At 31.6% G+C, this 18,558-nt stretch overlaps 1 protein-coding gene across 1 annotated transcript; it reads left to right on the forward strand.

Moving 5' to 3' along the window:
- Positions 1–12,368: 12,368 nt before the first annotated feature.
- On the forward strand, positions 12,369–16,769 carry STP7 (sugar transporter protein 7). Its single transcript, XM_047301791.2, has 4 exons — positions 12,369–12,858; positions 14,576–14,895; positions 15,223–15,849; positions 16,233–16,769. Exons 1-4 carry the CDS (start codon positions 12,714–12,716, stop codon positions 16,641–16,643), a joined length of 1,503 nt encoding a protein of 500 aa, XP_047157747.1. The 5' UTR covers positions 12,369–12,713; the 3' UTR covers positions 16,644–16,769.
- Positions 16,770–18,558: the final 1,789 nt, after the last annotated feature.

Raw genomic sequence — 18,558 nt, forward strand, 5'->3', positions numbered from 1 at the left:
AAAAGTAAATGCTTTTTTTCTTGAAGACATGTTCTCTTTAAATCCATGTTTTTTCTTTCTTTATAATAATGACAGATATTACGTGTTTGAACCACTAACGATTTGAAGGGAAAGAAAGTAAAGATAATCCACATATTCTGGTGAGCCTATGAGGATATATTATCGAGTCGTTTCTGGTTTCTGTGCAAGAAAAGTTTTCATTTAAAGTGAAGCCAGAGTTTTAATCATCCTTTCAAATCATGGCTTTAGAACAAATCACACTCCATGGTCATTGGGTCCCACCAGTACGCCACATTTCCAAACTTCATTAAATCCTCAATAAGTAATCAAAGGAAATATTTTATTGTTATATAGTTTCAAATATTTAAATTTTATTATTATTATTATTCAACATATTTGGTACTTTAAACAATAGCTTAATGAAAATATTCAACTATACAGTTGAATAGTAAATAAGTGTTTCTTTAAGATAGAAGTGTATAAGTATCTTATTCTCAAAATAACAACTATCATTCTGCAGCACCCCCAAGTCAAACAGTCTTAAAGTGAGAAAACTAGGAAAAGATCTATTAGGAAAACTAATGGTGACAACAACTATAAAAGAAAAAGGTAACCACAGGACAATCTAAAGCTGGAATATTCTAAGAATAATTTTTTAATTTAAAATATTAATATATATTTTTATATTATTAAAATAATTCTCGAGCAGATACATGTTTTTTCGGTGACTATCAAATTATCATGTTTCAGAAAAAGAAAAAAAAAAACACTATGATTCGGCGAAGAAAATCTATTAAAAAAACATTTTTGATTTGAGAAAATAGGTTTATTATCCCACCAAGATAAACTTTGGGATGTAGAACTTAAGTCACTAAATTCATTAATTTTTCTCCCTAAAAATGTGAATAAAATGGACTGTTCAACTATCTATATCTAAGCTTATTGTGTTTATTTAACGACCAAGCAAAATAGCTCCACCACAACCATCCCGAAAATGCACCCTTAGCTGCTCCATTCGTGTAGCAAATGAATAAATTAAGGAAGATAACAACTAATTAAAAAAACAAAAAAATATACTAATTTAATTTTGGGGTATGCTAATATATGCACACAATTTGCATTAGTTATAAACCCAAAAAAGTTAAAATATATCTTTATTTTCTCAAATTTGAGGTAAGTGTAAAGTCTTTCAAATTTAAAATGTTCTCTATATTTTTTGTAATTTAAAAAAATATTTTATTCCCTTAGTCTAAAATAGCATTAAAATTTCACTTATGCACTAAAGTAAAATCGTTTAAATAATAATTTACTTTAGGTTTACATTTTTTTGATGACTTCACATGTTAAATGTTTATTCTAACGATATATAAGTATAAGATACACAGATAAAGAGATTAAAACAAATTTTCTTTTTCAAATTATGTGACTAAAAGCAGCGATTTTAAATTGAAGTGACAAACAATTATTTTAGATTAGAGAGACTAAAGCCACATGTTCTTTTTCTTCTTCAAAATATTCATTCTAACGATGTTTAGGTAGAAGATCAAACAACATTCTTTTTTTTCAAATTATACATATTAACATAATCAATTTTAAATTTAATTAATAAAAACAAATGTATCCCATATTTAAAATACTATATATATATATATATATATATATATATATATATATATATATATATATATATATATATATATATATATATATATATATATATATATATATTGTTTCGGATGTGAGGGGCAGTGTTGGTCCCACGTTTCCACATCACTCGCTTCTCGTCTTCCGTACGTCGGATCTTCTGTGTCCACTTCTCAGTACGCCAGTGGGAGACCTGCAAAAAATTCTCCAATGCCAAAGTCAGTTGAGAGCTAAGGCGTTTTTCTCAGACAGTAATAAATGTGCAGTAAATGCGATCCATCTACCACTCACCCTGGATCTGTATTTATAGTTTTCGCTATGGGCTTGGGATTAGTGAAAAGTTAATCACGGCCCAATTCAGCCCAATAGCTCTTAAACCCTACTTACCTTAAACTCAGATGGTTAGTGATGCGACCGGCCGCCCTCGGGTCATGTCCTTAATGCCGACCGGTCCTGGCGGACACACGACCTGGGCGGCTGGTTTCGGGCGAGTCTTGATTATGGGCGGACGGGTGTCCACCCGGCCATATATATCCTTTCACAACAGTGAGTAATTACGGGTAGATGGACGTCCGCCCGTCAACACTAAACACTTCCCAATCAGTAAGTAAACATGGGAGTTTTCTGGGTCCCGTATGGTGATGTGGGCGGCCGGCACGAGGACGCGGGTGTCCTTCCGTACGGCGTCCGGTCCCTGTTGGTATATATATATATATATATATATATATATATATATATATATATATATATATATATTCTGAGGAAAAAAAACTCTATAGGTATTAAAATAGTTTATTATTTAGTTTTTAAAAAGAAATAAATTCATCATCTCTCCTCTCAAATCTTATGTGGTTACATTACATAAACTTTAGAGTTTCTTCTTCTTTCTTCCATGCATAAAATCTTTTACACAAAACATAGAGGAAAATCACAAAAATATGTGGACAGGATAAAAATAACTATCATTTTCTCTTGCTGTGAACTCTTGCCATGACATATGTTTGAACTTTTTTTCTTTTCATTCGAAGGGAAAATAGACTATGGAAATCGGAGAAATAAATTAACCCCATATTCATCGATAACAGAGATGTTGCCGGAAATTGTTGCATGCACCAAATAAAACTGCATAATTTATCATCCACTAGTTTTTGTGAATCTCCTTCTGAATATTCAATTGTGTGGGTTGTCTTCTTTACTTTAACCTATGAATTGGTCTGAAAAGTAGGCTAAAACACATGTACAATTGAATCAACTATGGAAATATACATAATAAATAAATTTAACGAATGAAATAAAATAAACTAAATTAGAAATTAATTATTTATTACAAGATCATATTGCATAATTAATTATTGATAAAAAATATATTCGACAAAACAAAATTTTTCTACGAATTTCACCAATAGACATGTTCGTCGATAATTAATCTATCAATAAAATTCATCAGTTTACCTTATCAGTTTTTCAAACATAGTAAGTTAGTTTATTCTCTTTTTTTCTTTAGTTTCATGTTTTCCAATGCATGTGGTGTTTGGTTCTGTAGCATGTAAGATTTGAGTCTTTTTTTAGATTTTCTACTGATAAGTGGTTCTAATGGTATACCCTGATCATAATCATGTTTTCATTGCGAATACGTGTTCTTTGATGTCTTTGAACTAAGAAAACATATTAGGAGTCTCTAGAGCTGGTTTAAGTTTCTAACAAGTAAGAGAAGTTAGTTTAATTAAAGTTTGATTGGTAAACATGTTATAATCCATGATTGTATGATGTGTTTAAATTGTACTATTAAATTGAATTGTGAATTCTAGTATGTTGAGTTATTTGAAATTGTTATGAAATGGTGTGAAAATGTGTAAAAGCTTATGTGTCATTATTATGTTGAGGTTTAAAGTGGCTTTGATGAGTTATAATGGTAATTTTGTTGTATTATAAGTTGTTAAACTGTTGTAGTTGTTGAATGATATTATGTAAAAGTAAGAAGTGGGTTTTTGGTCTAAAATTGGAGGTCCAAGAGGTGATTTTTTGAAATATTAGTCTAAAGTGAGAATTTGAAGTGTATGATAATTGGTTGGGTCTTTAGTAACTTGTTTATGATGAGAGTTAGTTGACATGTGGTGTAGGATGGAAGGGTAGTCATTATAATGTGTTTACAATGGTGTTTCAAAGGTATTTTAGAGGTGTTGATAGGTAAAAGGTTAATGGAAAAAAATTTAATATAAAATTGAATGCTTAGGTCTATCTTTGGGTGATTTCAAATTGTTTTGAACTTTGAGAGTGGTAAAAATGTGATGCAATAATGTTTGGTGGTTGATAGGTGGAGTTTAGCTTGGATTGGAGCTAGTTTTAGGGGTTTTGACTAGTAAGATTCTAAATTAGAAAGTGTGGGTTAGAAGGGATGTTTTGGGGTCTGTTGTTGAGTCATTTAAAACTTATTCATACCTTTAGTTTGCAGAATTTTTAGTTAGAAAATGTATATTTGAGTTTGGGTACTTTTGGAGTTGTTATATAGGTTTAATGCACCAGTTCGGGTCTAATGATCAAAGATGTACTCTACTTTAGTTATAAACGTGTTTTCATATCAACTCTAGTGTGTAATAAACCTTTTTTTATAAATTGGATAAGTCTAAGGTGCATCAAAGTCCATAAAATAAGTGTGTTGTCAACTGATATGATGCTGAGAGGTAGTTTTCTAGCGTTGAGCGCCAAATTCCAGTGGCTCTAGCGCTAAGGGGTAGTTTCTTGGCGTTGAGCGTCACATTCCAGTGGCTCTAGCACTGAGGGGTAGTTTTCCGGTGCTGAGCACCACACTCCAGTGGCTTTAACGCTGAGGGGTAGTTTTCTGGCACTGAGCGTCACATATCAGTGGCTCTGGCGCTGAGAGGTAGTTTTCTAGGATTGAGGGGTAATTTTTCTATAAAGAGTTTTGAGTTTCTTTCTTTTATTTTTTTGTGAATAATGATTATATTGATGATTTAATATGTGTTTAGTATAATATATATGAAAGGTTTAAGTGAGTTATGAATGAGTTTATGATTGAAGTAAAGTTTGGTTTGAAAAGAATTTCTAAGGTGAAATTTTTACTGGTGGTTTCGAGTGTTGTAAGTATGAATATAGGAAGCTCAGTCTTGGAATTCATCCTGACATTTTAATGGTCATTCATACTCAAGTAGAGAGGGGTGAGACATGTCGTGAGAATAGCATGAGGTCCTAGTCTAGGGCTTTTACCTTGGCCTAAGGTGAGTGATAACAGACTAACCTTGTGTGGTAGCTTAGGGTGGGTCAACTGTTTCACTACTACAAGTGCACGAACTGTCATAACTCGATATTCATACTAAATCTGGATAGTTCAATCTAGGTCTTTTCATGTTAAGATGTTTAGTTTGTATTATGTTAAACCTGATTAAATTGGGAAATGCTCATGTATATAGTTAATAGTTTTGTATCACTAGCTTACTCTTACTTTTGTCTTTATCATTTTGTATATATTTTTCTCTTTTACAATGATCACCTTAATTGGTGTGAGTATAGATAGTGGACATCTTCTAGTTGTTACAACGTGAGGAGGAGGATGAAGCAACATCATAGATAGGTTTGTTAGTGTAGATCTCATTCTTTAGAAGTCGTCTCAAGTTCTTTGTAAGTTATCATTTATATAACGTTTTTTTAATAGTTTTGTACTATTAAAATAAGATGTTACAAATTTATATTTAATTTTAATTATATTATATTTTATATTTTTTTGTAATTTTATTTATATTTTATTTTAAAATTTTATAAATAGTGTTTTTTAAATATCTATAAATATTTGCAGTAGCCCAATTCGTTGTGATCAAGTTTGTTCCTCTCAAAGTTTTCATTTACAATTATGTTACAAATTTAGAGACATAAGGCCTACAATAGAGGAGTAAAGTTGCAAAACTTTTAGCTATTATAAGGCTTAAAGTAAAAGGTTAAATTATTTATTTCTCTTTCTATCAATGATCTTATAAGTCAACATATTTTCAATGTGTTACATGCTATATAGAGATGAAATTTTAGTGCGACCTTTTGGTAGGAATGTCCAATTATAAATATTTAGTAATAGCTTATTTTATCGCTTTTCAACATGCAAATTATTTTTCAAGTTTTTGGGTTACGTTGCTACGTTGGTAGAATGATATGATACAGTGACTTGGTAATTAATGACTTGTTTGCAAAAGGAATTGTCTTGAATAGTGTAACATCCCAAAATACAGTAATTACCATAATCAGAATTAATTACATTAAAACAGTAAAACAGTGCAGTCTTTACAATGATGGATCAAGGTTCCAAAGCCGAACGGTTTATATACAGAAAATACCATTTACGAAACGGAAATAAAGAAAGTCTAGAACGAACGGTTTTACAAAATATTTAACCGAACGTCAAAATGAAATCTAACATTTACAATCCTAACATAACGAGCGTTCTATGGCTCGGCTTTTACTTCCACCTCGACCAAATTCTCTTCTTCAATAACGTCTTCCAAAGTGGCCTCGCCTTCTGCTCACATCCACACGGATGATCATTGCAAGACAGGACGAACGTACATAGATAGTAGACAACACAAGGAAAAACGAAAGGGTAAGCTTATATAATTTAAATTATACATCATCACATACAATAAACATATCATTCCACACAAGCACATAGTTTTAACATATAACAATCATGTAACATTATATAAATATATAAATATATGACGACCGTCCGGACTGTATGATCTGTGTAGTTACAAGCGTCCTTGCACTCGAGTGATGTAGTAACCGGGATACACCTAATCAGCTGCCACTCGAGGTTAGTCCGTTCTTACGTCGCCCATGTTAACTTTTGGACTAAGGACCTCCTGCCATTCACACACATGACTTACCCTCTCTACGTGAGAAGAGTAATCACTGAATATCAGGATGGACAGCGAGTCTTAACTTATCCACAGTCATACTTTACCAAATTTAATATTTAACATATCTGAGACGTTCCTCCTTGGAACGCTCGTCCAAATTCCATAATCATAGAATCACTCAATATAGTGTTCACACTGTAATTTCTTATGATTTATCATCATTCTTATCTTTAACTTTAAGAGCATAAAAGGACGAACGTTTAGTCCTTTGAAGAATTTAAAATAAAGTACTGGATGGACGACCGTGACTCTCGGCTTGGTCAGTTAAATGAACTGACTCTATTGAAGGCATAATGATACTTAGAAAATTTTCATAATAAAGAAGATCTTGGACCAGATTCAATGTACCAAGGATGGTCAATAATACTTAGAATTTTCTTTGTAAAATTTTATATATAAAGAACCGATGCCAGTATTTGAACGAACGTAAAAGGATGAATACTGTAATATTTGAACGAACGCTATTTACATTCGTTAAGGAATCAAAGATAAGGACGAGCGTTCAATCTAAGACCGAACACTTCATTTAAAATGAACCCTTAGGTAGATGACCAAGAATCAATCATGACGAACGCTTAGAATAAGTCCGAGCGCTCTTTAGGACGAACGCTTGGTTTAACACCAAGCGCTATTTAGGACGAACGCTTGGTTTAAGACCGAGCATTGTTTAGAACGAACGTTCGGTATAAGACCGAACGTTACCTATTTTAAAGTATAAAGTATTTATATACAGCTGAGCTGAACCGAACGCTCAGACATTTAATTAGGAACGCTCGCTCTCAAGCGGAGTTCTTCCCAAATGAAAGAATTCCCTTCTAAGTTATTTTCAGGGAAACCGAACGGTATAAGACCGTACGGTGACGAGCGTAATTTATCATAGAGAGTGATTTACGTTTCAGATTTTTCAACCATAACAGATTTCCAACATTTAAACTTATACTTTATAATTCATATGATTTTCAATTTATAAACTTTATAACATTCATTCCAATTACTTCATATTCAATATCATCATCCAGATTTACTTCATACAACATAAGCATTCATGTTCATGATCATACATCTCAATCATACATTCGCATTCATACTGCATACATGCATTTCAATCATCAACATGCATTCATCCAAATCAGATCATACTAAATTCAAGTATAAATTAAACATATAAGCTTCCCTTACCCGGATTGACAACCAAACTTGTCCTAGATGCAAAAGTGGCTTCGTCCAACTACGCTTATGTTCTTGACTCTTCCAAAACAAATCTAACCACAGAAAACAGAACACTTAGACTACCTACTTGCATGCAACTACAACCCTAGTTTTTCCAGAAACCTAAGGACAAGCTTCTGAAGGAGACTTACCAGTTTCAGTCTTTGAAACTGTTCGGTCCAGTTGGTAGCTTGTAGTTGGGTGAACGTTCCTACGGTGCTGCAAGTTGATCGGAGAAGAGACGTGAAAATTACAGTAGAGAGAAGTTGGAAGTTCTAGAGAGAAGGTGGAGAAAATGAAGGGTTGAGTTCAGAGGTAGAAGATGAGTGCGTGTAGGTGAGAGAGATTTTCAAAAATCCAGTTTTGTTAAACTCACGTTCGTTCGAACGAACGTGTCCCAAGCTGACACCTGCACACTAAATTCTGAACTGGAAGCTTCTCCCGCGACAGGTGGCGTGTGTGCATGTGGTGCAAAGTGCGTTTTTAATGTTTCAGAGAAATGATGTGGTACGGTTTTCCAGTGCACAGAAGCGTGACGTATCCCATTAGGGAGTGAGTTTCCAAAGGGAATAAGCATTGATGTGATGTAAATTAATTCGATCTGACAGAGATTTATTACTGCTAATTATTTAGGGTCTCACAAATAGTCACACATGGCACATATGTTTGATTTAAGTGCAAAGGTAGAAATTTCTCAATTATTTGCATGTGGTTTTCACTTAAAATACACTTATTTATTAATTTAGAAGAAAGTAAAGACATTTTGACATACGCATAAAGTAGGATAAAACTTGAACGTTTGCATAATTTCCTCCCTACTTGACTTGGTTTGAGTGATTTATTGTTTACGAAGGTTATTATTCAACCATCAACATGCATATTTTAGAATGTTATGAAGAGAATTTTTGGTGTTTTCAAAAAGATTATTATTATAGGTAGCAACATTAAGTCACACTATCTGTTTGAAGTAATAAGAAATAGTTAGTGGTATGTTACATATTACAAAACTTCCTAACAGCACAGATAATGATTAGTTATTCTATTAAAAATTAATATTGAGTTGCTTGAAATATAGGTAGATAAATTTCAAATACAAACTAAGAACTTAAACGAACTACATTGTAAGCTAAATATGGAACATGTTGTTCCGAGATTGTGAATGTTAAATAAATTTGAATTAAATGTTGTACAGAGAATTTGTTGATATTTAATATAAGTAATAAATTTTACTTTCAACTATATCTAAAGAGGCACACGTTAGAAGTATAAGATGCAAAATGAATAATGGTAAATTTGGATAGTTAACTTTCAAGAGTCATGCTTAACAAGAGAATGTCATTCAAAATAATTTTATTATAACAAATTGTATCTTATGATCGATCAGTTCTTTATTGATTGTACAATCAACATTTTCAGAAGAACATTATTTGAGAGTATTGTTTTCAATCTCAATTTTTTAAAGGTATTCATTAGACACCCACGTTACAAATTGAACATATACTTACAAGTCAAGCGCATTTATTAACTTTTGAACTATGATTAGGCTCACTTTAATTAAAAGCTTATTTCAAAATCTATAAGTAAGGAGATATGTGATTGCATTTATTGTGAATTTAAAACTTTACCGTGATAACCGATCGACCATTTAATTGACTTGAGCGTCGAGTGTCTTTGACAGGTACCACCTGTATGACTTGGAGTTTGAATATTGAGGATGTTGAAGGATTGAGAGAAAAGTGTGAAGAAGTATTTTGACCTTGATTCTCGACCCCACACCCAAAACACAAATAATATTAAGTTTTGAATAATTAATTATTTAAATAAATCGGCTCACACTAAACTTTTTCATGTTTAATTCTATTCTTTTTTTTTCATTCTTGCATTTTCCTCTGACAAGACATCCATCTCTTTTGTCTCATTTTTCCATCTCCTCTTCTTTAGCTCAATGAACTATTTCTACAACTCCAATAAGAAAGTCATCTCACTTAAGTTGTTTCTTGACGCTTCAGTTTTTGACTGCTTACCGTTGTTCATATTGTTTTTGGTAGATACCATTAGTTTTTTCTTTAATATATCTCAGTCTCAAGGTGGATGTTAAATGTTTTTGTAGGATCAAAATATATCTACAATTAGTCTCCACAAGAAACATTTACAATCATCTTCTTGTCTATTGTAAGTCTGAGATGTATCCTTCCACTCATGCAATCTGAGATGTGTCCTAGTTAGATCTCTTCAATGTCCAAATGGGTGAAACGTATGCAAAGATACTATGACGCTCAAATAAGATATAAGTACAAGACAAAAATAAAGGCTAGAATTATATATTAATTATGAACAATACTATTTATAGTAATTTTATGGATTTTTACCTAACTGAATCTAGGTCATCTAGGTTAACACCCTTCTTAAACAATTTAGGATTTTGTTAATTCATCTTATTCATTAAACCTTTTATCATTCATATTGAACTTTTTTTTAATAAATCTAACACAGGTTAAGATGTGTTCAAGTGCTATGACCAAGATATGCTAACATGATATTATTTTGAGCTGAAAACATCATTTCAATCATATATGACACATTTTAGGAAAATGCTTATATTTAAAATGAATAAATAATTATAATTAAACAATAAATAGTTTTCTTCTTTATAATATTAATTTAATTATAGGATAATTGGGAGGTAAACAAATGTTAAAAATGTTAAAACCAATATATCTCAACTAAGAGGGAGAAATATGATTAAAAAGTTTGATCTTTTCCTTCTTTAAAATTAAGTGTATGAATGCTATTTTAATTAATTTTTTCAATCTTTCAAAGATGTGAAAACCAAGTCAAGAAAGAAAGACAAGATTCACACAAGATTTTATATTGGTTCAGCTCAAATAAGCTTACATCTAGTTTTCTTCCAAACAACTTGAGTTTGGAAGGAAATTCACTAAAAAAAATGTAAAGATTACAGAATTACAAGTTCACCTATGCAATATTCTTAACCTCTATCCATCAAAAATGACTTTTTAAGGTGATGCTTCACACAATCACTATCAACCCTTGCCTTCACAGCAAATATACACAGTAATGGTTAAGTTTACAAAAAAATGTAAAAAAAACACCTCAAGTATAGATATCAAACAAAAAAACTAGACTAATTCAACCAACCATTCTTGAAGGCATCTTGTCTTTGATTTCCACATATTAAGATCATTTCCTCTCCAAGAATGCTTCCTCACCTTTCTTGCTTTACAGATCAAAATTTTGGATTCTATGCTCACACCTCATGATAAAGACAAGACCCATTTATACATGTTTCTAGTATTTTTAATTGATTATTATTTTAATATAATCAATTAAAATAGCGAGCAAATATTTCTTATGCATTTTAACAAAATTTAATAATGAGTTAAAACCTAATTCTTTTAAGATAATTGAGACATCATAAAAAAATCAATTAAACACTTTTGAAACATAAAAAATACATTATTAATCAATTTACTCCTCCTCTCAACAGCAAATTCAAGATAGACATGATAATCAATAATTTAACTCGTTTCATAAAAAAAAAAATAGTGCTTCATCATTATTTTTTAGATTTCACTTATTTTTTTCTTTTTTTTAAATAACACGTCTATGGTGAAAAGAAAAAGTCAATGTTGCTTAAATACCAGAAGAAAGCATTATCATTCTTATATTTCACTCCCATTCTTTTTTTCAACAAGATATTCCGGAAAATATGATTCTATCAGTATCACAATGACACCCCAACTCTGAAATATTAATTGCACAAAAGTTGACCTTATTAACGTGTTATGAAACTGCAACGACAACCCCATAAGGAGAAATCAAAGATAAATCGAGCTTCAGAAAATAATGGTTACGTGTACATTGACCCCACTGTACAAATTAGTATAAACTTATAACATGTTTACACACTTTTAGACCACTCAAACAATGTTACACACTATCACAAAGTTTCCTTTTCTTGTAAGTTATAATAAGATTCTTTTGTACATGACAAATATTTTTTTAAAATTCTTCTATTAAAATATATAATCACTATTTTCGTATATAAATCAATTTATCGAAAAGACCGAATAATTTTCCAATAAAGTAATATTTGGTTTAAAAGTAAGAATATACTTTAATTAGAAGTTTCTAATAATGTGAAACGGAGGGAGTGTATTCATAAAATAAATACAACCTTACACTTTAAACACGTAAACAATAAATGATTGTTTAAGACAATTTATTTAAAATAGTGTTATTCTCTTTTTGCAAATCCGTTAACTTGTAACTGGTTTAAAGATAAATTTTAAAAATTTACATTTCATTAAAAAACCATAATCAATTTACATCTTCAATAATTATTTTGTAATATATTATTTAAGTTTTCATAAACGTACTATGAATATGATTATTATTTTCAAAAGTTGACAAAGAATAAGAAAGGCAAGTGGGGAAGCAAAGACCAAGTCTTCCATTTATACAAACGTAACCAGTCAATTAATATTTACCAAATAAGTAAAAGACATTTGGACAAATCTAGGCATCAAACCCAATGTCAGTTCCATCATTATTCATATACTGGTAGAAATGTAATAAGGAGAATCACATTTCTCAATGTTTGGGTTGGGAGACTGAAAAAAAAAAACAGAACTTCATCCTTCATGTCTGATCGAGTCACTGCAGATAAAAAATGGTTTAACAAACATTTGTAGTTTTTGTCGAAGTGCTTTGATGTCGAAGTGTGCTACATGTGCAAAAAGAAAAACTAAGTATTAAATTCATTGTAGCTTCCATCACATGGTCTAACTGAACGGTTTTCTACTTTGCTGAACAAATGGGTTGGTAGGACTTGTATAAATTCTGAGCTGCGTGAGAATGACAAAAAAATCACTCTCCTTTGAGGTTGGTGTGGTTTGAGAAAGGAGAATTCAGGAGATGGCAGGTGGGTCTTTCACAACTGGTGCTGTGTCCAAGGAGAGAGCAGAACAATACAAGGGAAGAGTCACCCCTTTTGTCATCGTCGCTTGCATTGTTGCTGCCACTGGGGGATCTCTCTTTGGCTATGATATTGGGATTTCAGGTTCATTCATAATCCATACTTTCAATCATAACTTTCATGGTTCCTTCTTTTCTGTGTTCAGTTTCTTTCACAATCCGTACTCTGAATGACAATTCAGATGAGTTTTGACTGTTGTTTATGCCTAATAGTGCTGTCAAGACTTGTTGTGAAGAAAACTCTAACAACATAGGTGTTGAACTGTAAAATATTGCATATCTGACTAGAGATTCTGCTGTGTAAAAGTCATGGTGTGAAAATTTTGTTCTGTTCTGTGTACAATCTTGACCCTCTTTCAGTGATTTTAGAAGATGTGATTCCCAATTAGAAAAGGTTCCGGGTACTGCATGTAGTTTTCTGTCTTTCCAAAATCTCAGATGCAGATTCCTTAGCTCTAGTGCTAAAGACATTTAGTTATACCCAAATTCCCAACAGTGAATTACCTCATCATCTAGTTTGATGCAAATGCAATCAGTTCCCTTCCTATTCCCTTCTTATTGGCCAATTCTTTTTGAGATAACATGTTCTGTGAATCAAGTTCTATCTACTGTTTTAACAGAGAAGTTGTGGCTCCTCAGTTCCAAATTCAGATTCTTATGTCAATCATTGAAAAGAAAAAACCCCCTTAATTAAACTGTCTTTGAACATATCATGCTCATTACATCTGTTTTGCTTGTTAATGGAGATAATTATCCTCATATGTGGTAATGAAGTTACTTAACTTCATGGACAAAGGGCTCATTTTTTTTAAGGTTTTGAATCCGACTTAAGTAAGTTCACACTGATCAACTTGGATTAGTCATGGTTGAACATGTCATTTGCAATACCAAAGATCCCAAAAAAAAGATAAAAATCTGAACTGTCTTGAATGCACTGCACCAAGCACTGGATCTCGATAAACAACTTTCTCCATGTATAGGTTGTGGATACCTTAGTGCCTTGGAATCATTTCCAACCTCATTAGCATTTACATTTACAAAATGTTAACAACTCCGTTTTGTTTGAGGAAAAGTTTTCTTTTCTCATATTCTGTTATCACTTTTAGATAATAAAAAGTGTCACTTTATTCTTTGCTTTGTCTGCTAGTTCCAAAAGTTTAAGTAAGAAACAGTGAAAAAGAAAAAAACAAACCATACAATATGTATTCTTCTACAATTTCCTGTACAAACCTCTTTAAAACAGGAAACAAAGATAATAAAGTATTACTTTTGAATTAAAAGTAAAAAGAAAATATTTTTCTCAAATTAAATGATCATCAAAACAAACTAATCCAAAACCTTAAACAGTATCTATGGGTCATTTTCTTTATGTCTTTTAACTTTTTTATTTCTACAATGTAAGACTTCCGTATGAAACCCTAAAATATGCTCAAGAACACAGATTGGATAATGCTTGTGCTTGAGAACTCGTGTTGTGAGGAACAGAAAAGGGGGAAACTTAAAATTGCTACCGTGTTGTTAGATAATAAATAAACTGTACTTAGATTATCTTAGAGGATCTTTCTAATCTGTATCCTTAATTTTATGTTTTAGTCTAATCATTAGTGTGATTGAGCATGCAGTACTAATGCTAGTAATTCCGTGATTGCTCATAAATAAGAGCATTAAGTTAAAGTAACGCAGAACAATACATCCTGTCAATAATATATTGTAGTTTATTACTGTTAGCCATCTCTCATTTTCTTTTGCCTTAGAACCTTTAAAGTTCAGAAGTTTTCTCATACATGTTTTATGGTAAATAGGTGGTGTTACATCCATGGATGACTTCCTTAAAGAGTTCTTCCCTGCAGTGTACAGACAGAAATTGCATGCACATGAAAATAACTACTGCAAGTACGACAATCAGGGTCTTGCTGCGTTCACCTCTTCTCTGTACATTGCTGGTTTAATTGCATCCTTGATGGCATCTCCTGTGACAAGAAAGTATGGTCGTCGAGCAAGTATCATAGGTGGTGGTATTAGCTTTCTGATTGGATCAGCCCTGAATGCTTCAGCTGTGAACCTCACAATGCTGATATTGGGCCGGGTCATGCTTGGTGTTGGCATTGGATTTGGAAATCAGGTAGTAACATATTTCTTAAATCTATGACCAATCCTTATGCAGGAACAAACTTTTTTTTTCTTCTTGGATGAAATAAGTCAGGATATTTATATGAAAGGAGAAACCAACTTTTCTCCCTTGGTTAAAATCCAAGCTTTTGATTACCCCAACAAGTATGTAATGCTTTGAAAGGTGTGAGTGTTAAGAACATTGAGGTTAATGTTGAAATGTGTTCATAAAATTTACGGGGAACAAGTTAGTTATAAGATTGAAAGAGTCTATGTAGAGAAGATAACCCAGATATACCTTGAAAGTTGAAAAATTCTCCTCCTGGTTATTGTTTTGAAGGCTATTCCGCTTTATTTGTCAGAGATGGCACCGACACACCTTCGAGGTGGTCTGAACATGTTGTTTCAAGTTGCAACCACTCTTGGGATTTTCACAGCTAACATGGTCAATTATGGAACACAAAAGATCAAACCTTGGGGTTGGAGGCTGTCTCTAGGCTTGGCTGCAGTACCAGCTCTTTTGATGACAGTGGGAGGGATATTTCTCCCTGACACTCCAAATAGCTTAATCGAACGAGGATTGATGGAAAAAGGAAGGAAGCTGCTAGAAAAAATCAGAGGAACCAACGAAGTTGATGCCGAGTTCCAAGATATGGTTGATGCAAGCGAGTTGGCAAACTCAATAAAGCATCCATTTCGTAACATCCTTGAAAGAAGGTACAGACCAGAGTTGGTGATGGCAATCTTCATGCCCACCTTTCAGATTCTCACTGGCATAAATTCCATTCTCTTCTATGCTCCGGTTCTGTTTCAAAGCATGGGATTTGGAGGAGATGCATCACTCATCTCTTCAGCCTTGACCGGTGGAGTTCTTGCTGGTTCAACATTCATTTCCATAGCAACAGTAGATAAGTTGGGCAGGCGAGTTCTTCTTATCAGTGGCGGAGCACAAATGATCACATGCCAGGTAAGAAAAACTCTCATAAAAATTCTAATCATATCCATGCTGGTAGAAAATAATGCTAGAAGCCAGACAAAAACACCAATCTGGTGTATGATGTTTCACTTCAGAACTCATGTTAGAGGAAGGTCAAATGCAAATGTTATACAATTTTACTGAAACAGATAAAACTATCAGAATAATCAGTTTACTGTGATGAGTCAAATTCCATTACTTCATCAAATTTCACTTTAAAACTAATTGACAACAGAAGAAATTAGACTTCAAGAATAAAAATAGACCATGTAGCCTAACAACAATGTAGTTATAGTTTGCAAAAGTCAAGATTCTTACGAATTGCAAAGTGGTTGTTTATCATAAGATCTTACTATGACTGATGTTATGAGCAGGTTATAGTGGCCATAATTTTAGGGGTGAAGTTTGGAGCAGACCAAGAACTGTCAAAAGGGTTTTCAATATTGGTGGTTGTGGTGATTTGCCTATTTGTTGTTGCTTTTGGGTGGTCATGGGGTCCACTTGGGTGGACAGTCCCTAGTGAGATATTTCCATTGGAAATCAGGTCAGCTGGGCAAGGCATCACAGTTGCAGTGAATCTTCTGTTTACTTTTATAATAGCACAGGTCTTCCTTGCTCTTCTCTGCTCATTCAAGTTTGGGATCTTCCTCTTCTTTGCTGGGTGGATTACCATCATGACCCTCTTTGTTTATCTCTTTCTACCTGAAACCAAGGGGATTCCCATTGAAGAGATGTCTTTTATGTGGAGGAAGCACTGGTTCTGGAAAAGGATATGCCTCAACTGATGTTAGTATCTCAAAATCTTCATCAGGATTGTTTATCAATAATTGTAACGTCAGATAGTAAAATATAAAAATTATCTTTTTACACCACAGAAGAATCTCTGATACAAAAAGTTTAAAGGTCATGCACACTAATCTCAAATAGTTTTACACTATCATTTAATCAGGATATTAGCATATATCAAAATATGGTAAATTTTCACTCTACTTAATAGGATCATCCAAAAATATTTTTAAATTAGTTGAGATTAGTTAACATTCCGACAGTTCAAAAATAATGGACGAACTTTACAATGATAACAGATCAAATTAAGTTTAAAACAAAATAAAAGGATAAATAAGGTATTTTACAGTAATATATATATATATATATATATATATATATATATATGCTGAAATTCTAATGCTAAACTAAGTTATAATACCATGACATTCTATAACAGAACAATACACCCTTCTATAATTTGTTCCATCAAAATTATCTAAACAGTTGTTTATATGATAAAATACACACACTTTGTATGAATGATTCCAAAAAGTACTCTCAATTTTATATATTGTATTTCAAATAATACTTAATCTTATCTAAAAAAATAAGTGTAGTCCAAATAATACATAGATATTTGTTAGGAGTAATTGTGATTCAAAAAATATTTACCTTATACTTTACAACGCTAGTCTATTAATAACTTGATACATTGATCAAGAATTAGACGTAACTTAGATTTTCAATACTAAACATTATAAAAATATCTAATCTAAATATCTTTGAATTGTATATTATTGATTTACAACTAGTTAAAAAAAAAAAAGAGTTTTGTAAGTCTTTTTGAACGTGTATTTATCAACTTGAAATTATGTCTAATTGTCTTCGTCTTAAAAAAAAACTCCTTGGAATGTGTCTTTCAAGTTAAAACTCTACATGCCCTCTTTTATCTTATATTGCTTTTAAAAAATTTCAAGAAGTTTTTAAATACAAAATTTTATTCTTGTGTGTTTTTGTTTGGTTTCACAATAATAATTGCTTGAAATACAAAGTTTACACCAAGAAGAGAGGATGTGAAATGATGTCTCCTTACTTTAAGAGCGAGAGCTTCCCAGTAATGAAGGATTGTTCTAACTTGTAAGTATGTATAAAAGAAATTAATACAAAATACTAAGATGAACAAAGAATGCAGAAATAATGTAAGTATGTATAAAGCATTTTTTATTTTGTTCAACAAGTTTTCTTTGCCTATGGATCGCTTTTATATACAAAGTGTTTTCAAAAAAGTTAATATAACTATGTATTTCTTTTTGTCATTTTATCAATGTCAAATTATATATCATGGACTATGATATGTTAAAGAACTTTTCATAACAACTTTTTTTATAATAAATTATATGTCTTTATTTTATTAATTTTTTAAATTTATTTTCAAAAAAATATTTAAAACAACCAATCATAAATCACCATATATGAACATTGTAAAAAGTTATAAAACAAAGTTGTTAAAAAATAGTAAGTTCATTTAAAAACTCAAGCTTCATCCAGATTATATTTTAATGATTTTTAAGACTTGTTAAATACTCTCATCTTAATTATAAAATGTAATAAAAAATGAAAACTGGAGGTTTGAACTTATCCACCTACTTAAATATATATTTTTTATTTGAATTATAATTTCGGGCTTGTATACTCACCCACCATATTGAGATATCTTATAAATTAGTTTGTTTTTTCAATAGATTAGGAGTTAACTATATAAAAGATGAAGTCCAATGAACCGTTATCTTATGTTGTATTTATTATTAATCATAACAAATTTTCTATAAAATAATTATTATATTATTAATCCTTAATATTAGTATGCTAATAATATTATTTTATTCTCTCATTAATTTGAGTGTCAAAGTATAATTTTAAAATGAAACTTCT

This window comes from Vigna umbellata, chromosome 2 (genome assembly GCF_029865625.1).
Source record: "Vigna umbellata cultivar VRB3 chromosome 2, Vumbellata_1.0, whole genome shotgun sequence".
Lineage (NCBI taxonomy): Eukaryota > Viridiplantae > Streptophyta > Magnoliopsida > Fabales > Fabaceae > Vigna > Vigna umbellata.